Below are 25,837 nucleotides of genomic sequence, written 5' to 3'. Positions count from 1 at the left end.
TTATATAAGGAACCTCTTGATACATAGGGAATAAATTCTGAAATAGTGTATATTCATACTGTGATTAAATACATTTTACACAATATATGCTAAGAAACATAAACGAGGGTAATAGCAAAAGGTTTCAAAGGAAGTCAGTCATTCTCATCTGATCATCACATGTTGAGTAACAGATGAAAGCCTGAGAAATTATTTCCTTCAAGAAATTTCAAGAACTTTCAAATAACCCACGGCTTTAACTACTGAATTATTTGACCACAGAAAACACTCTAAAAAAAATCACAAAGAACTGGGCACCATATTATTTGTGCTATGTTAGCAGTCACTGAACTTGAATCTTCACCTCCTACAAGTCACTAAAAATAGGATTCAACACAATTCAGGGAAGGGTGTAAGCTATAGTGTCTTTCTTAAAGCAACAGTTTCATTTTGCTGAACGTAAAGATTTTTATTCCCACAGAAGTAACTAACATTATACTAAACAAAAGCACACAGTACAAAATTCTGTTCCGCTATCTTTTGTTCATACCCCTTTACTTTACTCAGCCTTCTAAGGTTGGCCAATTAACAAAATTACTTAATTTCTGTACTGCTTACAGATAAATGCATTGTCTTCATACAATAAAGCCAAACTGTGAAAATATTTCAATTAACCTACACTAACTTTTGCCTTTGATTTTGATAGTATCATCTCAAAACCTTAATTTAATCAATTACCACACGGTGGAGAAAACTATCAACAGCCTAGAAGCTTCACCCTGTGGACAGGAACTTCAACTTCAATCAATACCCGCTATCCATCACATAACTGGAATCTGGCACACTGGAAGGGCTTGATCACACACTCACTTGTGATCTTGTTGATCCACTTTATCACTAGTAAACAATTATCACTCATCAGTCTTACATCAGTCTGAGACTAGTGCTAAGTACTACAAAGCCATCTCTCTCTACCAATGCTAAAAGCACTTTTGACCTGTAAACTGCAGCCTGCTATCTCTAGCTGTCACAATGCATTGTAGGGTTGTGCCATGAACCAGGTGAGGAAGCTGAATAAACTCTGAAGGTAAAGCACTGCATCCTCTCTTTCCAAAAAGCACCAAAGTAGATCAAAAGTCCACATCTGGATCACAGCCCAGCCCAAACAGCTATGTCAGACTATGACAGCAATCTGCAGGACACCAAGGACAACATCTTCAACTCATACTCATACAAGAAACAACAAACTTCAGCACAGGTGATTGCTTTCTGAACTGACATATGGTTGATCTCTGTGTCAACACATAGCTATAGAAAACAAAACAGGTTTGCCTAAACAACATTTGGCTTCTGAAGTTTGCCTCTAGTATCGGTACTGTGGTGGATAGATACCCTAATAGCAAGATGAAAAAATTAGTCAAAGCTGTTGCTGTTACAGCCCCCCAGCTACCTGGATCACTCTCCCTCTCCAATACAGCCTACTGTATTAGAAAGAAACAAAGCCAGATCAGCTCACCTTAATCAACTGGACTGAAAATTGCAATGACTCAGAAGCTGATTCATAAACAGGTCCAACATCCTTGTCTCAAGAGTGAAAGACTGGGGACAGTACATCAGCCATTTAACATCAGTCCCCTGCCACATGCCTCTCAAGGCTCCCAGCAAGGTGACTATACACATTACAAACCTTGTACCACCACAGCTAACATTCAAGGCAACAGCAGAGACAGTCATACAGGCAAGAGAGAAAACTGAACACCTTATGATGCTGAATGACTCCCTTACAGCAACAGTGCATCTGCCTTGCTATGCCATATCTATTCAGCAATTCTAGAGAGAAGTTCAGTTTTCCAAAGTTATTAAACCAATGCCAAATCTCCCAAATTTCCCACCCCCCTTTTTTGAAAGCATCCACTATAACGACTCTCATGTCATACGCATTTCTTAAGTTTAAACTTTTCTAAGATCAGAGGTAACACTACCTACTACCAAAAATATGTGAAATGGAAATGGTTGTCAGGAAAAGCATCATTCCTTGTAATATCACAATGTATGAGGCCACTGCTGGACTCAAGAAATCATATTTAATCATTGGAAACAACCTGTCAACCCGGTAGTTAGCTGATATAAAGACAGTCATTACAACTGCATCAACACTTCCACAACTAAACAGAGTAGTTTCAATGTGGCAATAAATCTGAAATGTGACTAACAACTTTCATCCTGTGACTTCCATCACAGGAAAAGTTGTAGAAAGTTGGGGTTTTTTTAACACAAATGGTAAATCATAACAATGTGCTCCCTGAACAGTCCATTGGATTGTTGGCCCATTTCATTTGTGCATTGTTTTCCAGTGAATGTGCAACCAAACATAAACATAAATACAAGAGCACACATGCATCAACCATTTCTCAATCACTTCTAGCTGATGCTGAAATCCACTCTTAGCGTGAGCAACAGCAACGCTTCATGCCCCTCATATCTACAGCTAAATTATCACTCCTAAATTTCCACCAGGCCAGACTGTTAGTTCCACCCTAATGTCTTCAAGTACCTGAGCCTCTAATTCAGTCTCATGAGCCCAAACATCCATGCCAATTCCTTTGGGTTCTCTGGACCATGCAAATGCATCTCTCTCTAGCCAGGCTTCTACAGGCTGAATCCCCAACACCACAGCCACCACCTACTCCAGTCCATGTCCACCACCATGTCCAGCCCCATGTAGTCTCCCACAACTGAAGCTGACATCTCCTGCTGATGAGACCACCAGAGCCTCCCACTTGCCCCTTATTGACAGAGCACTGCATCCTCCACACCCCCCACATACTTACTGTAAATGTTATGCCTGTATTCAAGCTTAGATGACAATCACAAAAGACAAGTCTTTTTCTTGCTACATCTTCAGCCTCTAACCTGTATCTCTCTATTAATTCCCTTGCAAGTTTCCATAAGCTGGACCCAGCTTCCCTGTTTCCCACGTACTTACTTCCCCCAGGGCTTCATAGCTAGGTCACACAGGAGGTGGACACCCAACACCCACCCCCGCCTCCTGCAGGCCACCTTTGCTTTTAAATCCCACGTTAACGCTGCAGTCCCCCCACACAAGCACACGCTCAACCTCTCTGCCCAGGCTGAGCTCCCCCACACTCGTGAGCGGAGGCCCCAAACCTCCCGTGCCACGGCCACAAAACCTCACCCGTCCCACCACCCCGCATCAGCTCCAGCCTTCCCTACACCAAACCCCAACGCCCACGCCCCTGCCTCCTGCCCTGACAGGCCGCCCCCCCCCGCCGCTCACAGCCAGCACCCTCCCGCGCCGCTCACTTCCACGCCCCAGACCCCTACCCCCGCGTCCCTGCCCACAGGCCGCCCACCCAGGTTCCCCCGTCACGGCACAGCCCCGCCGCGGCCCCCCGCGCCCTGCAGAAGGATACTGTCCCGACTCCAATAAGCGCCTCCGCCCGGCCCAGCGGCCACCTCCGCCATCTTGAAACAACCGCCACTCCCAGAGTGCCCCCCGCCGCCCCCCCGGCGCTCGCTGCCCATTGGCTACCCGCGCCGGCGTCGCCTGGCGGCTGCCGGGGCCCACCGGCGGGGCCGGCGCGCGGGGCAGAGGTGCATGCTGGGAGTCGTAGTGCCCCGAGCGCGGGCTGCGGCGGGCCGCGCGCCCGCGGAACTGCCGCTCCCGTCAGGCCGCCTCAGGCCTCCCGCAGCCGGCTGTAGAACTACCGCTCCCGCCGCACCTCGGGGCGCAGCCGCGGCTACAGAGCGGGAGGAAGGACAAAAGGGGTATCCCCGCCGCCCACTGCCCCGCACACACGCACACGCCATCATCGGTCTTGCCTGAGTACCCTGTCGTTGCCGGTGAGGGGAGCCTGGCGGGGCCCTGCGGAGGATGGAGGAGAAGCCCTCCGCCAGCATCAAACCCCACCTGGACAAGCTCACCCTGGGGGTCACGCGGATACTGGGTGAGTGGTTGTGTGCGAGAGCCCTTGGGCCTGGGTTAGGGCTGGGGGTAGGGTGGTGGGTTTCACACGGTTGTCATGGAAACCCCCTCGGGGGCGGGAAGGGGCGCCTCCCTCAGCGCTCGGGGTGGTGGTCCTGGGGCGGCCCTGTAGGCCCCGGCCCCTGCCGGGGCTCCGAGCTCCCCCGCCCCGAGGCGCTTCAGCAGCGGTGGGGCCGGGCCTGGCAGGGCAGGGCTCGGCTCGGCCGTGGCTGCCCCAGTCGGCCCCGCAGCCCAGAACCGCTGGCCAGCCCCAGGGCGTGAGGTGCGTGCAGCGCTGGGAACCACGGTGCTCCTGGCTGAACCCCAGTCACAGGGTTGTCACAGTTCCTCCTCTAGAATCACATAGCTGTGCTTCTTGTATGCACACACACACACAAAACCCCCGTTTCTACCATTTGAATCAATGGCAGAAATCCTGAATGTCTCGAATTAAGAGAGCCCTACATTTTCAAAAAATAAATCAAAGAGAAGGTGGTGTTTTATCCAAAAGCATGCATAATTCTTACAATCTCTTGTAACATAGGGTCAGCAGGTAGCATGCCCAATGGAAGCAGTTGAGCGTGGCACAGTGTTCTGTCAGAAGACTAATCTGTGAATCTGCTCAGGATCAGCTCCCCATAGGTGCCCTGCAGCTTATTCCCATACCATGGGAGTTTTCCCACAACACGCCCTGTTTGCCATCTCTGGTTTTTGCTCAGATCTTGAGCTTTCTTGCATCCCTGCAGTTCCCTTTGAAGTTCAGCAGGAGGGCAAGGCATTCAACATCTGAAAGTCAGGCTTCTCAGACAAAACTTTACTCATGTCAGTAGAATCACAAGAATTGGTGAAAGTATTTGCATCTGTAAAGGGTTTTAGCATCAGACCTTTCTCTGTCAGCAGCTTGGGTTACAGAACTGTCATATTTGTATGTCTGGAAAGCAATACATCTGTCCCAAGCCTTGCATACAACATTACGAATTGCAGTTCCAGAACTTCTTCCTATGAATTTTAAAGCCAAAAGGGACTGCTGTAGTTACTTCACCCAGCTGCTGTATTGCAGGACAGTGAGTTTCATCTGGTAACCTAGTATATGGCTAATTGTACACATTTGTGGATAGCTCTCAGACAAGATTAGAAGATCAGGCCAAAATTCTTTCTGTGGGCTTCAGTTAAGACAGGCTTTTGTCCTCAGTCTCTGTTCAGCTTTCTCTTACTGACTTACTGGTGCACTTCCTGGGTTGGGGGTTTTCTTTTGGTTTTTTAGGTTTTTGGTTTTCCAGTTGTGAGGTCAGGATAACATTAACTTTCTAGTCTGTGAGAGCATTAAAAATGTGAAACTACTGATAATCAACCATCATGGCAAATGCTTTTTTGAAATAACGATTTTTACAAATTACTAGTCCTGCCCTCATTTTTACCAGACAGGCTCAGATGTATGAGATCTGCATGATGTTAACTATGTCCAAAAATAATGTTACCATATAAAATGTTTTGGGTAGGTGTGTTAGTTGCACCAGCAAGACATGGCAATGCAGGTTTTGCTCTGAAAGTCCTGTAATATCCCTTTCACGTGGAAGTTGTTTCCTGGTTTGTGTTTGGGTTTCTTTGTTTTTCTGTCTGTATCTCTGACAACTTGTGTTGTGCAGTATAGCAATGTGTACCCCAGTCCATTGCAGTGATGTTTTACTCTGGTTCTTTTCTCCATCTCTCCACTCCTTCTGGGAATTTTGCATATTTTTTTCCAGTGAAGTAGTCCAAAGCATGTAAATTATGCCACCATATTAATTAGAATTGCTGCACTAATTGGGAAACATTACCAATCTGTTCTTTCAAATAACTAAGGGTATCTCATTCAGAAAGATTCCTTACTTGGTAGTTTGCAGCACTAGAGTCTATCTTATTTTCAGTCTTCTTTTGGGAAGTCTCATGAAGCCAGCAGATTTTTTTCTGCCTACCATAATATAAAAGCAGTAACAGGCTTTTAACTTGGTTGAGTTTGTGAAACATTTTTTCCAGGAGATACAAATGGTCATGTAATGAAACTCAACATACTCTTTTAAAGCAAGAAAATTTTGCACATACAGTATATGGGAGCTTGAGGCGAAATTTTTGAAAAAGTTTACAAACAAATATTCATGGCACCATTTCAAAAACCCTCCTTTAAACAAATCCTGTATATGAGCGGGGGGTGGGGGTATGTGTCTTGAGGGTTTTTTTAGCTTGTAGTCTCTGTGGAAGTCCCTACAAGGTGGGAGGTTTCTCACAACCATTATGGAGGTTGTAATTTGGGGGAAAAGAAGCATTTTTCTCCCTGCCAGCAAGATTCATTGTGCTGAAGTTCTGTGACTACTAGCAAACTCTAGAAAGGTTGATTGGCTCACAGCTAAGTCTTAATGGGAGATGTTAGCTGTTCTGCACTGCCTAGGGCAGGACCATACTTCACTATTTCCAGTTCTTATTGCATAAGAATGTAACTATCCAGATGCTTTACAAAGATGCTGAGAGTTTATCCGACTTACAGTCAGTATTAGCAGTACCATAAGGACTGATAAGGCTGTGATTTCCTGCTTCAGCTTTGTGTCACACCATTGCATCCATTATTTCTCATTAATACTGCAAAGCATTTTTGGAGGTTTCCAGATTAAATGTCCTAAAATTAGGACAGAGTTTACTGTGATCCTGATTCAGGATAGTTAATACGGAGGAGTGACCTGAACTAGTTAAGCTTTATCCTGTAACTTTTGTCTAACCTGGGTAGCTTCTTTATTTCTTCCATCTAGAAGAAAAAGCAACCCATTGCCGACTTCTTTTCCTCATTAATGTTTAATGGAGCTCCTGTCCATACCCACACACATCTATTAAATGTGGTCTTCAGTTCACCCACAAGATATTTTTAATACAACATTCAGGCTTTTAAGACAGAATTTCTTTCTTTTGATCTTGGGTTTGGTTTAGACCTATTTAGAGTTCTCTCATTCCTAGATGGCTTCTTTGACTGATAGGATATTTAATCTTCTGTCATCCCAGCCGAGCCATTGTGCATGATGAATTAAACATCCCTGCTGTTTTCTTTGATCACAGAAATAACAATTACTCTGTTATTATAATCTCTTAACTTGTCATAAGGCTTGCACAGCTTAGATGGAAAAGACTGGTTAGGTCATTCATTTCACATACTTCTTTAGAAGTGAATACATATGGATGGCTTATATTTTAGAAAAAGACAGACGCTTCTGCCTTGCACCCTCACCTATTGGAAGTGGAACTTTGCCAAACATAACTCTTCTGTATGTTGGGGCCCCACCTTGGCCAAAGGGATTACCTAAGTGAACTGCTATGATTATTTTTTTTTTCTTTTTTCTGTCTTAAAGTTGGAGTTTGGTTTTCTGGTTGTCTTGTCTTTTAAATTGTCTAACAATGTACCTATCAGTATTTCCAATAAAGTGAAGTTTAGACTTCCTGAAGCAGGGTGAAGCACTTCCACCAACAGAACAGACAAGAACAACACTACTGGTAGAATTAAAAAGTCCAGTGCTGGAGATAAAAACCAAACCAAAGCTTTCTCGTGCCTGCCTTTCCTGTCTAGTGCACTGTGTATGTTTTACCAGAAAGTGATTATAATATGTGTGACTGCTTTGGGAGACAATACTTTCATAGCACAGCCAGTCTTGAAAGCTCTGCATAGTGATCACTTCTATTCCACAACCCTGTGCTGGGCTTGCAGTTCCCACAACACCAAGTTAGTAGTCTTTCTGGACCTGATCCAAAGTGAATGAAGTCAGTGGGAAGTATTTCAGTTGGCTGTAGATGAAGTAAAATGTTGTAAAATAATAAGTGCAAGCAAGACTGTTCTGCCATTGCACACCTGCAAGGATAGCACCGTGTAGATTACTATCTTGCATTTATATAGAATTCTTTCCCGTAAAATACTCAGATGAATTTTATAAATTATGAGCTCAGTGCTTGTAACAAATTCACGTGTGCCCAGCTGGGATTCCAGAGAACTTATGGTTGCTCATGCAGATCCCTTCAGCAGGATCAGATTCTGCTTCTGTTCAAACCCACTGAATCCAGTGTTGAAGTGTGCTTATCTTTGTGGAATACAGTTTGCAATTCACAGCAACACTGCACAACATTTTGTCTCAAGCTGAGAATATCCTACCCAACTGAAACCACAGGGTATGCTTATAAAGAAAGATTTGCTTCTCTTAGAGTTTGCCTGGGAACCCATGGTTGATTTTTCCATTAATCCTCTGCAAAAGATTAGACCTTGAATACAAAATGTGTGTATGTATGTATAACAAATATCAAAGGCTGACATGTTGTGCAGCATTACCCATCCTTATGCCAAGACATGCTGAGTACAGTTACAGACAAAAGAAAGTGACTGCTCAGTCACCAGCACAATGCTGGCAGTCATTAATGCCTTTTCCCCAGCTGTCAGTAAGATTAACTTGCAAAATTGTCTGACTCACAGTGTTGGTCTCACCCGTGCCAGCTGTGAACTTGCTCCTCTTTTTCCTTTTAGAGACTTCTCCAGGAGTTGCTGAGGTGACGTTTGTGGAAAAGGAGCCAGCTGAACGCCACACAATCATTTCATGGGAGCAAGTGAGTATTTTTGTGGTAATACTGCAATGAGGTCTGTCTGAATGTACGACAGCCCATGGAGAATGTCAAATGCAATGGCTACTTTGCATTTGTTTGAGACAGCCTGTTAACAAGTTTAATACACAGTGGAGCCTAAACAGATATTGTTGGGTTTTTTTAATCAGGTATTACTCTGTATTTTAGGCTATCACATGTGCCTGATCTGTTAAAGAAACTTCCATCAGTGTAAGTGTATTCAGAATGACAGCTCTTAAGAAGAAATTACATAACTGTAGTAGGCAGCAACATTGGTGACTCAGTGGAGAACAAACACTGTTCTGACTCAGGTCTGAAACCATTTTCCAACTCCCTTTCAAACAAAATTAAGAAGCTTATTAACCTTCACTCCACATTAGCTGACCTCACTGCACCAGACTGCATGACCAGAGGGTTCTTGAATACTGTCATGTGACTTTGGTGGGCAGAGATGGCATTTTTGGTCCCCTTTTTGACTATATATATGTTTGTCAATCCTATGACCATGGGGGAATAACTCCTTTCTAGGTATTGCTGATATGTAGGGAAGGGACAGTGGAAGCTGACTGGCCTTTGGAAAGGGGCATGTCAGAGGATGGTGCTGAGTGAATCATCCTCCCTCTGCTCCAGCCCTGGCTATGCCTTAACGCACATGCTCCCAGAGACTGCCCTTGTTGCTGCTGCATAAAATAACTTGCCCTTTGATCACACCTTGCCATGTACAGTTTTTCCTTAACAGTAAGGAAGAATATTGCATTAGGTTTTGTAATGGCCTATCTCAATTAGTGATATTTATCAAGAGTTTGTAAGTCCAGGTTGGAATGTATGTGATGTACACCTGTGTTATTTACTGAAACTTCTCAGCAGCTGTGGTCAGGCAGAAATGCCCGGTTTTTCAGGTTTGTGTGAACTTATTCCTGATTTCCTGTAGCTGTTGTTCAGGTGTCAAATAAACTGGGCTGGGAAGTCTGAGGCACCCTGACTGTGAGCCAGCTCAGGTCTGGGAGTGGCAGGGTGACACTCGCTCATTCTTCTGTTGAGTGGAGAGGACTGTTTCTCCTGAACAATAGTATTGCTGTCATTTTCAGGTGCTGCTACTCCTCCAAATCTAATAGGGTTTCTTTCAAAACTGGGCTGTTCTCGTGAAGTCAGACTTTGAAATGCTGTAGCCAAAGCATTTCACTCCAAAGATGTCAAAACACAACCTCAGCTCCCTCCCTACCCACTAATGGACTAAGTTAATTGTGGAAATAAATAGCAAAAGCTAAGTAGATACAGTTGAGCTGGACTGCTAATGGTGAAGGACTTCGCTATCTGTTTCTTGGGCTTTGGTTCCAGTTGCATTGGCAAAACCTGAAATCTCTCTTCTTGAATTTAAAAGGTAACTATTTTCTTTTTCCTTATTTTTTTCTTGATCTTTGGGGATGAAGTCTGATATCTAACACAGTCCACGCATTTGCAGTCTGTCCTGCAGTGATGATTGAGTGGAAAGCGCTCAGCATCTCACACAGCCCTTCCAGGATGAACTTGCACCTCAAACTCATTCTGCTTGAATTTGAATACAAGTTTGTATGTACCCAACGTTCACTTTTACCACAGGTGTGGATTTTTTTGGTAACCACTAGGTGGCAATACTTATGCACATAATCATTTCTAGTTGAAATTTTAACAAGATCTTGTCACAGTCTGTATTTTTAACTCCCTTCTACATCATTGCTTATAAAAGTATTTGCAGGGCTTTTTGTGTGATGTGGAGAAAACTGGCTAAACTGTTCCCAAAATTACGTTCTTTTTCCCAAAACACCCTCTTTTTTTATAGAGACTTACCAAATAAAAGCCCTATTCTTCAGAATTATTTTTTTTACTTTTTTTTTCTAGAAGCATTTTTTTCAGTCATATTTCTGTTTTGCAATGGAAATGTACTTCTACTGAGAAAAAACCCTATGGTGTTCAGAAACTCTTAAAAGAAAATCAACCTTTTTTTATGAATGGTTAAAATTATATTCTAATAATGTTAGCAATATGCATTTTCTTTTGCCTCCATCAGCTGTGTTTGTTCAATTGGGCTGTGCCCGGTTTGTGCTAGTTTTTAACTAGATGCTACAATGGAAGTTTTAAAATCTTAGATCAGCTTGTGAAACATCCATTAGCTGCCATGAGGCTTTGCAAGAGAAGGTGAGCTTCATGACAGGAGACAGTGCAGTAAGATAGTAGGAAGGCAGAAGAGTGGTTTTTTTGGGTTTTGGTGGGGTTTTTTTGTCCAAGGCTTTCTGTAGAGGCAGAAAGAGCTGTTAAGTTTTACACTTCAGGAAGCCAATCCTGAATATTTTATTGGAAATCAGCGCACTTGCAAAAATACTTAAGATATATGATTGTCTAGTGTTTACATGGGTAGCATCACTTCCCCCAAACTTTCAAGCAGTTCAAAATGTTATAATAAAAGCAGATTGCCTTTTCACCTTTCCTGATATTCTGACCTGCCAAGGTGATATCTCTTCCCCAAGAAAGTTAGGCAAGCAATAGAAGGCAGAGTAGAAACAAAGTTACCATGTCACTGGAACGCCAGCTGTAATAACTGCATTATCATGCTATGAACCTGTTCCCACTCCTAAAACTGGGCAGGCAACTGGCCTGCTCCCCTCCATGTGCAGTTTTTAAAAGTAAGTGTTACCAGAGTGCTTCCCAGCAATGTTTTAGGGTATCTGCTATGACAACATCTGAACACATTTTCTTTTTTGCGTCAACCAGAAGAGAAATAAGTCACATCATTGTTTTGGTTTTCAAAGAAAAGAAAACTGCGTTCTGTCAGGGGTAGCTGGAGGTCCCAGAGCTCAGTACCACAGCAGGCCAAGGGATGGGAGGGAGTCATTTTGCCTGTTCCTCTGCTGGTTTGTTAGCAGTGTCTGAACTGCCGCTGGCTGGTTGTAGGTGGTCCCTGCCTATCACGTTGCTGGAGCTTTGATATTCTGCAAGTCTACATGGGAAATTTGTTGTTGTTCCTTATACACTTTCTCTACAAAGATGTGTTTTCCTCTAACAAATCCATAAAAGAGCCCTCAAGCACCCTGTTGCTTTTCTCTCTGAGGGGAGGACTGTCTCAGGCTACCACACAATCTAGAAACTCTCTCTGAATGTGGATCTCAGTGGGTACTGTGGTGGTAGTTCCTGGCTGTTCTAGAAGTCTTCACAGAGTCATTTAGGTTTAAGTTGGAAAAGACCTTTGAGATCATCAGGTCCAACCGTTAACCCAGGAGTGCCATGCCCACCGCTAAACCATGTCGCTAAGCATTGGATCTATCCATTTTTTAAATACTTCCAGGGATGGTGATTCCACCATCTCCCTGGGCAGCCTGTTCCAATGCTTCACCACCCTTCCAGTGAAGAAATTTTTCCTGATGTCCAGTCTAAACCTCCCCTGGCATTTTGACTCAAAAGTATGTATGCAGGCCTGTGCATCCACAAGGGTCCTTCTTGTCATCCTTCTTGTAACATCCTCCCTCAGCATTAGGCAAGCTGCCATTGATGATTCCCAGGAGCACTGCATCTGCCCATCTTGAACCTGTCTTGTGGCCCTGATGATGGGAGAGGTGGGGAAAGTGGATCCAGCAGAACCAGTGCATGAAAAAAGGTGCATTTCTTCAAGCTGCATAATAAAGGAGAGGCTGCAGGACTTTTGGGAGGTAGATAGTGTTTCTGAAACAGTGTTCCCCTCCTTTCTGATTTAAAAACTGGCTACACAATATCATCCACAAGACAATTGTCAAATCCGGTTCCCTGCAGCAGGGATCAATTATACTCCAGCCCAGCGCCTTTCAGGGCAGGAAGTCCATGTAAGGTGATCTCCTGGGATCCCTACCCCACCCACCCACCCCCAGATCAGATTTATAAAAGATGCAACAAGAATGTCTTATAGAACACAGAAATGTTACATTAATTAACATCTGCAATCACTGGCAGCTAGGGGCAGACCAGTCATGAAACAGCATGATGTTAGGGAGAGGGAAAGGTGGCTGCTGGTATGCTCTGCTACTTGGAAACCCTGAGAAATGACATAAATCCCTTCCTTCTCTCCCCAGAAGCTGGATAAAACTAATTCAGTTTTTTTTCAGAGAAGTCTCTAGAGCTGTATGTTTTCATTGCTGTCGATTTCTGTAGGACATTTGCTTGGGAGGCATTAACAGTGCTTTAAGTGAATTGCCATATGTCAGTGGTTTAGTTCTGGATCCAGTGCTGATCAGGTCTTGGCATCAAAACTACCCTGGTTCTAATATTCTGTATCCTCAATGGACTGTGCTTTCTTGGGAGACTATTTGGAGATATTACGGACAATAAACAAAAGAAATAGAACTCACACACCATATTGGGCACTTGAGATATTTTGTTTTATGAGCTGATGACTATAACCATATGACTGGAGTGAAAACAGCTGCTTGTCAGGGCTGTGGTTAAGCCACTTCTGGCACATTATTAGGAATATTGTATTTTATGGAGCTGGAGATCACAGCCCTGGAAACTACCAGTTGAGGAGGGGGAGTACAGAGCTTGAGAAACCATTTTTAGTATATAGTAGTGGCTTGTTTCTCCAACTCTGCTGTTGGAAGACCACTGTTTTGACATCATAGGGTCATGTGGTTGAGCATAATATAACAAATCAATCAATGCTTTCTTTCAGATGGAAGAGGTGGGTATTAGCAAAGCTCCCTGTATAGACATCTTTTCCTGTAGACCCCAGATGTCCTCTGGTACAGCATTTTCCACCCATCATTTTGCAGCATCATTTGGGAAGTCACGCGAAGGGATATGGTTAGGAGAATTCTAAGACAGAGTGGGGAGGGCAGCCGTCTGGAGAAACACGCACATGTTAATCTCCCCATACAGGAAAGGAGGATTCAGAGCAGAAGGCCTATCCAGATGTACTTTCTCCTTATCTTAATCAGCTATGCTTGTTAAATTGGTATGTGCCTGATTTGTGGTAGCGTTTGACTGGATGCTATGATGGAAGTTTTAAAATCTTATATTTTGTCATGCCAGCAGATCTGGTTCTCCTGCTTAAAGGAGAACACCTACTGAAGTCAAGACAGCTGTTCGCATATGTATTTTTACAGTTGGGGCAGGTTAGTTAAAATCAGGGGGTTTTAAATGAACTGAAAGTGTTGTGTAAATATTGTACTCTTCTGAGGCTTTGTAGCAGGTCTGTTGTATTTTCTTTCTTCATAGTTTTAAACCTTGTGACTGTGCTTATAGCTACAGTTTAAGATTGGAAGTGGTGAAAGTGCAGCATGAAATTATAAATATTTAGGACTAAGAAGAACCCGCAGAAGAAGGTGTGTTTGTTAAAGGCATTTGAAGAACTTCAGATATGTCCATGTGGTTTAGTAATCTCCTGAAATGTACCACCAGGGTCTCAGCCATCAACAGTCTTTTATCAAAGGACGATAAGTTCTTCTCAAAACAAAGTTTCTGCAGTATCAGATTCTCTGCTTTAGTACTTTTTGCCTGTGAAGACTTTCCCTACCTGGATTAGGAAAGCGCTGTGCTAGCGACCAGGCTGCTGACAGGGCAAGTAAAATGACCTGCCCTATTGCAAGCTGCAAAGCCTTTAATGTCTGGGTCTCATCAGTAACACTCTGTCAGCATAAATGGGTACACTTAGAAAGTAAGTTTAACACACAAGAGTGAAGGTTGTGGGTGGGTTAGAGGCTCCTGCACAGTGTATACACCATAGTTGACGGGACAGTGACTGTAACAATTCAAAGAAAGTGTCCATGAGTAAGGCTTTAACAGGCAGAAGGGATGCCCTGATCCTAGGGAAGGGAGGGGATGTGGGCAGGAGACCAGCACCTTTCCTTGCTTGAGCTGGTGACCAGAGGCCAGCATTGCAGCTGGATGCACAGCTGGCAGGTAGCTCCTGCTGGATAGATGCATTTAGGCAACATCAGGGCAGATAGCACAAGTTGCAGACACGGAGGAGAATCTGATCAGGTTCTGTTGAGATGTTATAAATTGATGCTCCAAGTAAAGCAGAGCTACAGGAACTGCATGTGCATGTTTCTTTTCCTTAGCTACTGGTTACCAGAATATTCTTGCTTTATTTTATGAAACTTTGAACATTACATTTTCTAGTAGTGTAGGGAAGTAGGCCCAGCAAAGGCACAATTATGGAAAACTATTAATATCTGACTCTGAGGCCTAGCTGTGGATAACATCTTGATCTGTGGCACGGTAAGCCTATAGGAGGGACAGCACTACTGACCTATAAATGTTCTTAAGGTTTGTAATTCTGTCTTTTCTGGCTTTGGGTGTCAAACTGCGCAAAGAGCAGGCCATGTCCAACAGCATGTCTTTAAAACTGGCTGAATGGAAGAAATACACCTGTTTTAGAAAAGGCTGCAAATACTGTCACAAAAGTACTTGATTTATCAGACATACTATATTGCAATTCTCACAGTATTTGTCCATTTTCCCTGTAAAATATAGTTCCCAGGGTCCTGTGATTATAAACAGCTCTCAGATCAGCATTTTAAAGAAGTTGTCTATCCTTCTGGTTTAATGACAAAGAATGACCCTCAAAGGGTTTATTTGTCTTTGTTCCCAAGCTGATTTAAAGGCACATGAAGCTGAAAAGAGAGAATGACCACAAGTTGCAGCTTGGAGGTTCAGACTGCAATTAGGAACACTTTTTCACAAGGAAGGTGGTGCAGGCCTTGGACAAGCAATCTGGATTGTGGAACCTGCATCACAGGAGACCATCTGATACTTTTTGTTTGTTTGTTTTGAGATCTGATTCTTTTTGATTCTTGAGTTTGGTGATACTTTAAATGCAAATTCACTTCAATGTTTCTCAGTCTTTCTCTAAACCAACTACAAACAGAACAACAGATAGCTCCTTTAGTCATGTGTGTTGGTTGTCTTCTTAAAACTGACAGGCTTCTGTACTTTTTTATTTTGTGTTCTTGACACAATAGGAACAGAGGGTCACTGGTCTGCAGCCAGTCCTGTCACCACGAGCCTGTAGTGCTTTGGGCTTCTTGTTCTGAGAATTAAGCTTTATCTTTCATTCTCATATTTGTGGCACAGCTGAAGAGTCTAAGCTAAGAAAGGCTCCTTTCACAACCAAGGTAAGAATAGGAGAAGGGTCCTGGTTCTTAAAAGTACTTTCACCAGCTCACTGGAGCAGCTTTTTCACTGTTGCCTCAGAAGGAAGCAGGACTAAGAGCCCCAGCCAGCACTGAAGTTTGGTGGCATGAAGGCAGACCAGCAGGCTTGTGAGACTGGCTCTATGTGTGTTTGCACGCATACTGTTTAAGTGAAACATCAAACCTGCTTAATTATTTGCAACTCTTTAGTCTATGCTTCTCTCACCTACTTGGAACTGAAATCCCGCAAAAGAAGGGAATCCTTGTGTTAGTATTATACATGCTTTAGAGGAACAGGTAGATTTAGCCTGATTTCAATTAAAGCAAAACTCTACCTTTGTAAGCCATATCTATAAAAAAGCTGATTATTTTTATGTATGTGATCTTGGAGTGGCTGTTAGTATCAAAGGATGATATGCCATCTCAGTTGGGGAGCAACCTTGTAAAAATCTTGTGATGACTGATCGCTCATTGTGAAATTTTCCCGAGTCATCTTTGTTAATATAGTAGCACAGACTCAAGAAATAGGCATTTTTTCCTCAAAGTTTTGGGACAAAATATTTGAGCTGATTTGAATCATCTTGGACTTGAGCAAAACATTTGGTAGCAAATATTTCTGTACTAATATTTAGTTGTTATTTGGGTTTGAGACACATTCAGCATTTTCTCATAACACTTTGATTGTGAATTGCAGAAAAACTCCTGCGTATTACCAGAAGATTTAAAGAACTTCTATCTGATGACTGATGGCTTCCAGATGACCTGGAGCGTGAAGACCGATGGTGAGTCCAGGTATCCCTCTCCACCAATACCCTTATTTCATTGCAGCTAGTCTTTCCTTTGGAGAATCTCTGTAATTTCAAACTTACTTTCTGCATAGTCGATACAATTCTGTCAGCATCCTGCATTAGTCTGAGCAAAAGCATGTGCAGCACTTCATTTTGAAAGACAAATTAGCATGATTCTTTAACTCACAGAAAAATGAAGTGGTTTGTTTCTGCTAGGCAGCTTGATCAGTGACTACAGAAAAGTGACCTCTCAATTAATGAGTGAGTGTAGTTCTGCATGGGATTGTAGACTGTTCTAGAGATGTCGTGGTGAGGAAAAAAATATGACTGTGCATCAGAGGTCCCTTCTTGATGCAACAGGGCAAAGACTATTGCTTGCATCTGCTGGACTTTTACAGAAGAGACATGTACACTGAACAGTGCCTAGAAACCAAACAAGTCTTTGTGACATAAATACCATTTTGTAGTACGCTAGCCATCTGTTGACACTCATATTTAGGTATGTAGTTTAAGTCTTGTTTATAGACTCCCTCTGTTCATGGAAAAGCAGCTCTAGCCCTTTATACTATCATAAAGCAGTAGGAAGAGTCACCCTCTAATAATTCCTCTTTCTCATTAAAAAGCATGTGTACATTCTGGAGCCTGGACTCTGCTTTACACAAGCTAAAGTCCGGAGTCAGTTAAACTGGAGTCAGTGGTGGAAGTGAGAACAGGACTGAGCTTTATTGTCCATCCTTGTTTGGCAAGGATCAGGCACTGCACTGGAGACACTGCAGCTGTTACCCTGGCTCTCGCTGTCAGCTAAGGTTGTCAAATTGAGCTGTGGATACTGCTTACTTCTGGAGATGGTGTTAAATACAGTTTTCCTCAGGAAGCAGAATTTCATTTCAGAGACAGTTGACATCAGGGCTTTAGCAACTGCCCTGAGTCCCGTCATGTTTCAGGTGGGATTTAGAGTGTTGTGACCTCTGAAGAGTCTTGTTTTCAGGGCACACAAGTGCACAGAGACCAAGGCAGCATGTGCAACTGTCTTGTTTGAGCAAGCATCCAGTAGTGTCTTCTGAAACCATTCACACTGGCACATGGCTGAACAGGATGCTGGTTGACTTGATGTCCGGTAACAGGACTAGTACTCGGAAGGAGAGACAAGTGTCAAGTCCTCAAGCATTCATTCAGGAACACCCACATGTTGACACAGTGATAAAGTCTTGTGTTGGTGCAGGAACCTAGAGGATGCACCCTGTGCAGGTATATGGGATGGAAAGAGGACAAGCTGCCCAATAAGCTGTGTGTGGGTGGGGTGGTTTCTGGTAGGAGAGGCAGCAGCAGGGAAAACAAGTTTTGAGGAGGTGGCTGTAGCTAGCCAGGATTTTTAATAGCCAGTTTCACAGGAGTGGACTAACAGCTGTAGCACAGGCTTAGCCAGCAGTGTAATTTTCATACCTGCACAGCTGTGAGATAGTGTAGTATCACCTGTAAGTGTGGTGCTGTGTTTGAAAAAGCCTAATTTTTGCTCCTGTAGAACCTGACTTCATTAAGTGTCCAGGCCTGCTAGGTATACCCATCTGTTCTCTCCCTCTGTGTTTTAGAAGAGGTTGAGTTCATGTGTGGAGGAAAAGAATGCTTTCCTGACACTGCATGTGATTAATGATCATCTTATTGCAGATACCCCAATGCCCTTGGGCTCCATGGTGATTAATAGTGTCTCAAAGCTATGTCGGCTTGGGGGTTCGTCTATGTACACTCTGCCTAATGCACCAACTCTTGCTGACCTGGAAGATGACACAGATGAGGAAGGTAAGGTCCTGTTAACAGGGTAGAAAGTGTACTCTGTCTCATCCCTTTTGCACTGTTAGGGTAATGTTAGGCTATAGCACTTGGATATAGCAACAGAAAAGGTCACTCCAACTGGATGGGTTTTCTTTGTCTCCTGGGCTGGATCTACTATATGTCCTGTTAGTCCCCTGCAGCCTTGAGAGGTAGACCTTTATGCTGTGAATCTTATGGGGGTTGTTAATGCTGCCAGTTACTAGTATTATTTGCATCCTCTTTTGACAGCCTGATAGTCCTTCTGTTCTGTCTTTTCCCTATTTAAATTTTTAACTGAGGCTTCCTCCAGTGATTCACCTTCTAAAGTCTTTGTGTGTTTATGGTGTTACATGAAACAAAGATAACAGGTTTTATCTTGGTAGCGAAAAGGCAGTTGCATATGCTCTTAAGAATTGGAAAAGTAACTCTGGTAAATACATGTAAGTGTGAGGTGACACTGGAAAATGTGTGTTTCCAGATTGCCTAAAAATGCTGGGCATCCTGCAGTTTGGAGAGAAAAAGAAGAAAAAAAACCACTTCTCAGAGCTTTTACAGTCTAACAAGTCAGAAAAATTAAGGAGATAAGAACAGACCTAGATGTCATGCTGACTGCTTAAAAAATAACTATTTGATTTCAATCTTATCTCTGAATCTCTATAGCTCTTGTAGCTTCTAAACGCAGCTGGAAGTTTCTTTTTGTACATTCCAGCTTGGCTGCAGTCCTGATCTTCTTCTAGCCATTGTAATGAAATGGACCAAAATCTGCTTCCATTTAGCCACTCATACCTCCACTGATGCACTAGTAAGGTACAAGGAGAAAAAATTACATCCCCACAAGAATTATCATCCTGACTTTCAGGGAAAATTCTTCTGAACAATACAGCTCCTATGGCCACCTTCTTCCCCAGCACCTTTACAATTTAAAATGATATTCTGGAAGAACTTGCAGCTACAATCCTGAAATGGTCCTGTAGAAATGTGTGGTGGTTGTGGGTCACAAGTGTGAGTAAGACCACATGACTGTTGAGAAGGACGCTGATGTCGCTGGAATGTATGAAGAAATGTGTATTTCTCCAAGTTCATCAAAGTCTTCTGCCAAGAGAAAAAGAATAAACTGTTCTCGCCATCCTCCTTAGGGAAAAAAGAAAGTAGGGCAAAAAAGGGATGGGGATAGAACAGAACTAATGGGCTTCAGTTGCTGCAAGGAAGATTCAGGATCCACGTGAGGCAAACTTCTAAGTGGTAACAGTGGATATGGGTTGACTGCTTGGAGAATGTGGCATCTCCAACACTGGAGGACTTTAAGAAACAATAAGACAAACACCTCTCAGGAGTGACATCTGTAAAGCTGATCTTGCTTTACGCCACGGAGGAACTAGAGGGTAGCTTGATGTCTTTTTTCAGCCATCTGATTTTGACTCTGGTTTGTTTTCCTACTGGAGATTAAAATTTTTCTCACTTTTTTTTTTAAAGACAGAGAACTTAATCCTTTCCAAGAAGTATAAATATGTTTGACTTATTTCTTCCTCAGCTGATTTTTTAATAAATATCAAATAGATTCACCCTTTTCAGCTCAGTGACAGTCAGTTTTCCAAACACATTTCACGAAGATTTTTTTCTGCTTTCAGGTAATGGGGACAAACTGGAGAAGCCACACTTTGATTCTCGTAGTCTTATCTTTGAATTAGACCCATGCAATGGGAATGGCAAAGTTTGTCTTGTTTATAAGCACGCTAAACCAGGTAAGACTGAAAAGAGCAAAGTTAACCATCTCTTGTGGATTGTCTGGAGACCACGTTTATACAATCATGTTATGTTTCTGATCTTCTTTGCAATTTTTAGATGAACATTTAGTGGGATGTCCTGTCTCCACTGAAGTCAGGGGCTAAACCTTACAGAGACTTAACTAGAGCTAACATTTTCCTTCCTTTTAATGTTGGAGTCAGAGTTATAACTTAAGATTTCTGCATGCACAGAAACAGGAAGGCATTTACATATGACCTACATACAATCATGTTGAAATAATACAGAGCTAGGGCTCAGCCACTAACATAGCTGTGGTTACTTGCATGTCTTGAAACGGTTCCCTTACATTTCGATGAGAAAGGCTGTAACCTCTTAGAAGCAAAGGGTAGATGGTAAAAAAGGTCCATAGCTGGTTGAGAGACTTATACTAGTTCTTCCACCTTGTGTGTGGATGCATAGCCTCCAAATGCTAACTAGGTCAAAATTAGGCCGTAAGGGTTGGACAGGAGAGTGAAAAGATGTGAGCCGAGCTGTTTCTTCTGACAGCTACACAGAAAGCTGTTTTCATCAGGGATTAGTGAAACACTCAAGTCACTTGTGAAGGAGTTGTCATCTGACACAGTGCACAGGTCACTGGGCATATGTTTATACATGTATGTTCACTGTGGGGGGGTGTGCAATTGTGATATACCTATTCTTAATAAAACTATTTGGTTTGTGTCTTTTGTTGGGAAAGACACTCTTGTGTCTTTCATTGGGTGTGACTACAACTTCCAGGACAGAAACATTTTACTTGTCCTCTTGCCTTCCAGTGTTAGTGATTTCAACACATGCCATGGATAACCTGGACAAGGGGAAGGAGCATTGTTTACAAGTGTTGATGTCAACACAGAGGGCAGTGTGTTTAATTGACAGTGTTCAGCATCTCAATTTCCCAAGTAAAATCACTGCTTGTTATGCTATGAAAGATGTTGCCACCACAGAAATATTTGATTGCTGTGGAAAGATTTTGCAAAATGTGTTTTTGTTGGCAGCAAACGCTCCCATGACTTCCAGACTCTGGACTCTATTCAGTAATCCAGATGACTGACAATTGAGTTAGTTGCTTTTTACTTTCTGGGGTAGATAAATGTTTGCCATAATTGTACTTTGAGCTTACGAAGTTGTTGATGTCCAAGCATGTTCCATGTAGTGTATCAGTCCCAAATTGGGAAAGTATAGCATTGCATCCATTTTACAGTAGGGAGAGTGAGTATAATGGCTGTTACACAAGTATTTTTAGTAAGGCTGGGAGCAGAATCAAGTGCTTTTCAGTCCCTATGCTCTTAACCACTAAAACCACATTGCCTCTAGATAATCATCTATGTTAGTCAGGGATGCTGCGTTTTTGAATCTGTAGCCTTTGTTAATAAGTATGTTGTGTCTCCCATCTGATGATGGCCAAGGATTGATCTGATCACTCAAAGCAACAGTGTAATTTCTGTTTGTTTTGTTCTAGTTGTCTCCCCAGACACAGAGATATGGTTCCTGGACAGAGCTCTGTATTGGCATTTCCTCACCAAAACCTTCACAGCCTACTATCGCCTGCTCATTACCCACCTGGGTCTCCCACAGTGGCAGTATGCCTTCACCAGCTATGGGATCAGCCCGCAGGCCAAGGTAGGACAGCAGGATCCAGTTTGTCAGTATATTTTGCCTGAGCATAGGCGTCTTCCGACCTTTTGACAGGTGGTCTGCAGGCTTAGGTGTAAGCCTAAGTAAGCCATGGAAGGAGCTATGAGTCTTTTGCCTATAGCATGGCTAACTCATTTGTTTGTGTTAGTGAATTCACTAACATTGTGTTAACCTTGCTTTTCTTAACCAAGCTGGGCTCTGCCTTTGACCTCTAATAGCAGGCTGTCAACCTCAAATGTCTTTGTTTTCTTGACTCTAAAGTAAACCTCCATTTCTCTGACTGCTGGCAAGTGAGGAGACGTAAAGCCATTCATCCCCATAGCTATGTAAGGTTTATCTAGATCAGTTTTCTGAGCACAGCACTGAACAAGAGCCTACTGTTCCCTGGGTGGAAGTGAAAGTCCAGGTACTGATTAGACAGAAGCCCAGGGCAAGACAATAAGTTTGAGCCTTGCAAAAAATATTTATTCCTTTGCATCCTCCTCAGTCATGAAAGGATGCCTTGATAAAAATGATGCCCAAAAAGGGGCAATTTCAATGCCAGCAGTCCTAGAAGGAGAGCTCCAGGTACAGCTTTGTGACCATTCCAGCCCGTTAATAGTAAAACTGCTATTCTGCTCTGCCAGAACCTTGCTATTAGAAGCCATTCCTCTGTGTTCTACAGGGCCTTCAGCCCTAACCCTGCTTCCACAGGTCAGGGAAAGGATCTGACAGTACTACTGAACCCAGCACGTAAGCCTATGCAACGTCTGTGTATGTTGGCAAGGCCTGGGGGTCTCAGTGGGTGTCTGCACTTCACCTAGATGAGACAGCTGTCTTACCAGCATGGCATTCCTTGGCCCTGCCTCAGCCCTATGCATACATCAGAACTACTCGCTAAAATCACTGCTGATTTCCCATCCATCAGTGGGCAGCAGAACTTGTTTCTTTGTATTTCTGATACCTTCCCTGCTATACTGTACTCTGCTTCATCAGTCAAGGCTGTGTACATGGTACTCTAGCATATGCCTGTGCTCTGCCTTTCTGTAACTTTCCTCCTGGAATATTTTATTATGTTTAGTATATTCACAAACCTTAGTGAAATCATTCCTGTATTCCCTGATCATTTGCAGCCTCTGTTAGTTAAAATCCTCTTTGTATGTTAACCATTATAATTTTTAAGAGTCTTCAAGGGTGGTATATTAAAGCTGTTTTCCATTAAGCAGTGCACAAATAGATTGCCATCTGCATTTTGGTATTGATCTTCTGTTTATCTTGTTCAACACTTTGCTCATGACTTCAGTGGCATTTGTAACACCATAACCCTTACAGATTTATTTCCTGACTTTGTCAATGGAAAAATTATAGGAAAAACACTTAAGAGATGAGAACTGCAGTGTGTAACTTTGTGGTGACATCTGGGAATAAAAAAAAATCATGGTCACTTCTAGATGTAAAATCAGGCTGAAGAGAAACAAACACAAAATCCTTTGTGTAAAGTGTTTAAAAAACTGCATTATTTTATGTGTGAAGAGAAGCTATATTATGAGAAGTTCAATTAGTTTGGTTTCAATTTATAAGCACATTTAAATTCCAAGTTTTTTAAATCTTTTCTGCTTCTCTGAATCTAAATAAATGTGGTTTAGTTTCATCCCCTCCTTCTGCTTTTCCTCCTGTGGTTTAAATCAGCAGTTGTTCCTGATAGGAGTTGCACTGCAGGAAAGGTAGTGTTAGGTTTGTGTCTGGTTCTCCTCTTCTCTGCCTGGAATGTGGGGCAGTTCCAGGGCTGTAGCTATAGCTGAGCCTTGCGTATCCTTATCACAAGCACTCTTCAAAGTCCTGTAAACTGCAAACTGGTAAGTGGTGTATGATTAAAATCAAGTCTCAGGGGTGGGGGGGAACAAGGTGGACATGTCTAATTGCAGTTTGTTTTTAACCTCTTCCTTCCCCACCATACTGCCTTTCAGCAATGGTTTAACATGTATAAACCCATAACCATCAACACAGCTCTCCTTTCTGAAGAAGCTGATTCCTTTGTGAACAAGCTGGACCCCAATAAGGTATTTAAAAGCAAGAACAAAACAGCAGTGATGAAAAAGAAACCACCCTCCCAGCCAGCAGGCTCCCAAAAGAGTCACACAAGCATGACCTCCACCAAGACATCCTCCCTAGCTGGAAATTCTTCAAGGAAGTGACCCGAGATCTGACCCTGGACAGCATTTGCAATAAGCTTTGGTGTTCTCTGATGCAGGGTCTCAGTGGTTCAGACCAAGTTCCTTGTGCATGAAGATGTGCCCATGGAAAACACATTGCAGCATTTGCATGAAATATAGCCATGATGTACTTTGACATGGGAGGGATGTAGTTACTGGACACTGAGGAAAAACTTGATACAATTATTTTATTCCCTTCTACTACTTGCAGCATGTTCTTTTCAGAGGGCATGAAGAAGCCCTTGATATCACAGCTCTATAGGGAACTTTTTTTCCTGTGCAACTGCAGCAGTGAAATGAAAGCAAATGTAATTCATCGTTACTTTAATAGACGCTTGCTGAAATACAGTGTGAAGATTTTTCTGCCATCTCCTTTGAAAGAAACCTGTCCTGACCTTGCATGCTCTGGGAGCAGGCAGGAACCCGCTGAACAAAGAAATGTCCTCTGCTTCAGACAGAATCAAACTCTGCACTTCCCTGTGCTCCTTCCAACTTCTGCTCTGAGATTCACGTTACAAAGAGACCTGGGGTTCCATGCCTCTGCATTGGCCTAATCGCTTGCTCTACAGCTCAGACCACTTTTTGGCCTTTGTGCAGTATCTTCTCAGATAGTGATGTCTGTGTGATCTCCTTCCCAATAAACCTGAAGACAGCCAGAAGGTGCAAGATCCCTCATTGCCTCTGCTTTCTCTTCTTGTGGGAACTGCTAAGGCAGGGTGTGTCAGTGGTGTTAAGAATCCTGTTAGCCAGGAGGACATGTTAGTTTGTCACACATACATTTGCAAAGTTAACAATTCAAACATCCTTCTCAATTGGGCACTATCTGACAAGAGGCCACTGAGATACTGTACACTTAGAAGCCCCTGATGCTCTTTTCTGTACTGTAAGTTTTCAGATTAGAACTGCACTTTAGTCTGCCCACTGCTGAGTTTCAGTTCATCTGATTATTTCCTGTGCCATTCTGTCATCTTAGATGTGCTGGAAACACATGGTAGCGACCAACTCATTTTGTGTCTAAGCAGGGAAATCAAAGTCACCGTCTTCAAATGAACATTGATTATTTAAATAGCATCATCTTTTATTTATGAAACAGTCACATAATTACATAAGACAAACCTACCTCACAGGGATGTTGTGAGGCTTTCATGAGTATTTGTGTGGCCTTCAGAAAGACAAAGCCACCCTGTAAGTGCTTAATAGTATTTTAATAAATATGTTTTTAATAAATACGTTAATATCTTCCTCCAGAGTGATTGGGTATTTGAAAATGCTTTTGGGGAGCAAATGCACAAGGAAGTATGGTAAGAGCAGGGTGCAGGCTGGATTGTTTGGATGGGGTTTTTTTTGACACAGTGAAGAATCTCTGAGAAGGGGTGGGTTACGGTGTCTTAGCTAATTCCATCTTGAACTACTTTGAAATTCCCAGTTTAGTTCACATAGACCAGAAGACTCAGTTGTGTGACATTTGTTCCACTTCTGTCCTGTGCTCACTGTTCAAAATCCCTGCAGCCATCAGGGTCCACCCTCAAATGCAGTTGCTGTATTGCCTGGCAGCTGCCCTCTGCCACCCGCAAATGAGAGAAAATCCTCCAATGCTTTCCAGCCCTCTTAAACCAATGTGTGTTGTGTGTGGGGCAACGATCTGCTGTAGCTGCTCTACTAATGTAAGGTCAACTCTAATGAGGAAACAGAGATGTCAGTACCTACCACCCCGCCTGATAGTACAGTAGTACATCAGTAATCCTTTTAATAGTGACATGTGAATGATCATTACAGCCAGTAAATGCCATTTTCTGGGATTTTGCGCAGTAGTGATGTTCTGCCACTTCCTACTCTGGGAGATCCCTGTGTTGTATATTCATGGTATATGAATATGCGGACCCTGGGACCGCAGTCACATAATTG

At 42.9% G+C, this 25,837-nt stretch overlaps 2 protein-coding genes across 3 annotated transcripts in view; one reads left to right on the top strand and one right to left on the bottom strand.

The window, feature by feature from the left end:
- The window catches only part of KIAA1328 (KIAA1328 ortholog), a 173,756-nt gene extending 170,282 nt beyond the window's left edge, over positions 1–3,474 (bottom strand). The window contains exon 1 of the mRNA XM_037373535.1: positions 3,414–3,474. Within this exon, the coding sequence (XP_037229432.1) occupies positions 3,414–3,465 (52 nt within the window). The 5' untranslated portion in view covers positions 3,466–3,474. The remainder of the gene's footprint in view (positions 1–3,413) is intronic.
- A 128-nt stretch (positions 3,475–3,602) lies between these two features.
- Positions 3,603–25,181, top strand: TPGS2 (tubulin polyglutamylase complex subunit 2). 2 transcript variants are annotated; one of them, XM_037374085.1, is made up of 7 exons: positions 3,603–3,947; positions 8,493–8,572; positions 16,418–16,505; positions 18,177–18,308; positions 19,949–20,062; positions 21,565–21,725; positions 23,727–23,868. In XM_037374085.1, the coding sequence occupies exons 1-7, from the start codon at positions 3,875–3,877 to the stop codon at positions 23,757–23,759; spliced, it is 681 nt and encodes a 226-aa protein (XP_037229982.1). In that variant the 5' UTR covers positions 3,603–3,874; the 3' UTR covers positions 23,760–23,868. The 2 variants fall into 2 exon arrangements, with proteins under 2 accessions (XP_037229982.1, XP_037229981.1); XM_037374084.1 differs by having other exon boundaries at positions 3,605–3,947; positions 23,687–25,181.
- The last annotated feature ends 656 nt before the right edge of the window (positions 25,182–25,837 follow it).

This window comes from Falco rusticolus, chromosome Z, assembly GCF_015220075.1.
Source record: "Falco rusticolus isolate bFalRus1 chromosome Z, bFalRus1.pri, whole genome shotgun sequence".
In the NCBI taxonomy this organism is placed as follows: domain Eukaryota; kingdom Metazoa; phylum Chordata; class Aves; order Falconiformes; family Falconidae; genus Falco; species Falco rusticolus.
The sequence above is the reverse complement of the archived record's forward strand: the minus strand, read 5'-3'. Positions and strand labels throughout refer to the sequence as shown.

What these genes read in the sequence shown, in the direction of transcription:
- TPGS2 (XM_037374084.1), top strand. Translation starts at nt 3,875, where the DNA reads ATGGAGGAGAAGCCCTCCGCCAGCATCAAACCCCACCTGGACAAGCTC. An exon ending in CAATCATTTCATGGGAGCAA is followed by an intron (nt 8,573 to 16,417) that starts GTGAGTATTTTT and finishes TGTGAATTGCAG; the next exon opens with AAAAACTCCTGCGTATTACC. An exon ending in TTATAAGCACGCTAAACCAG is followed by an intron (nt 20,063 to 21,564) that starts GTAAGACTGAAA and finishes GTTTTGTTCTAG; the next exon opens with TTGTCTCCCCAGACACAGAG.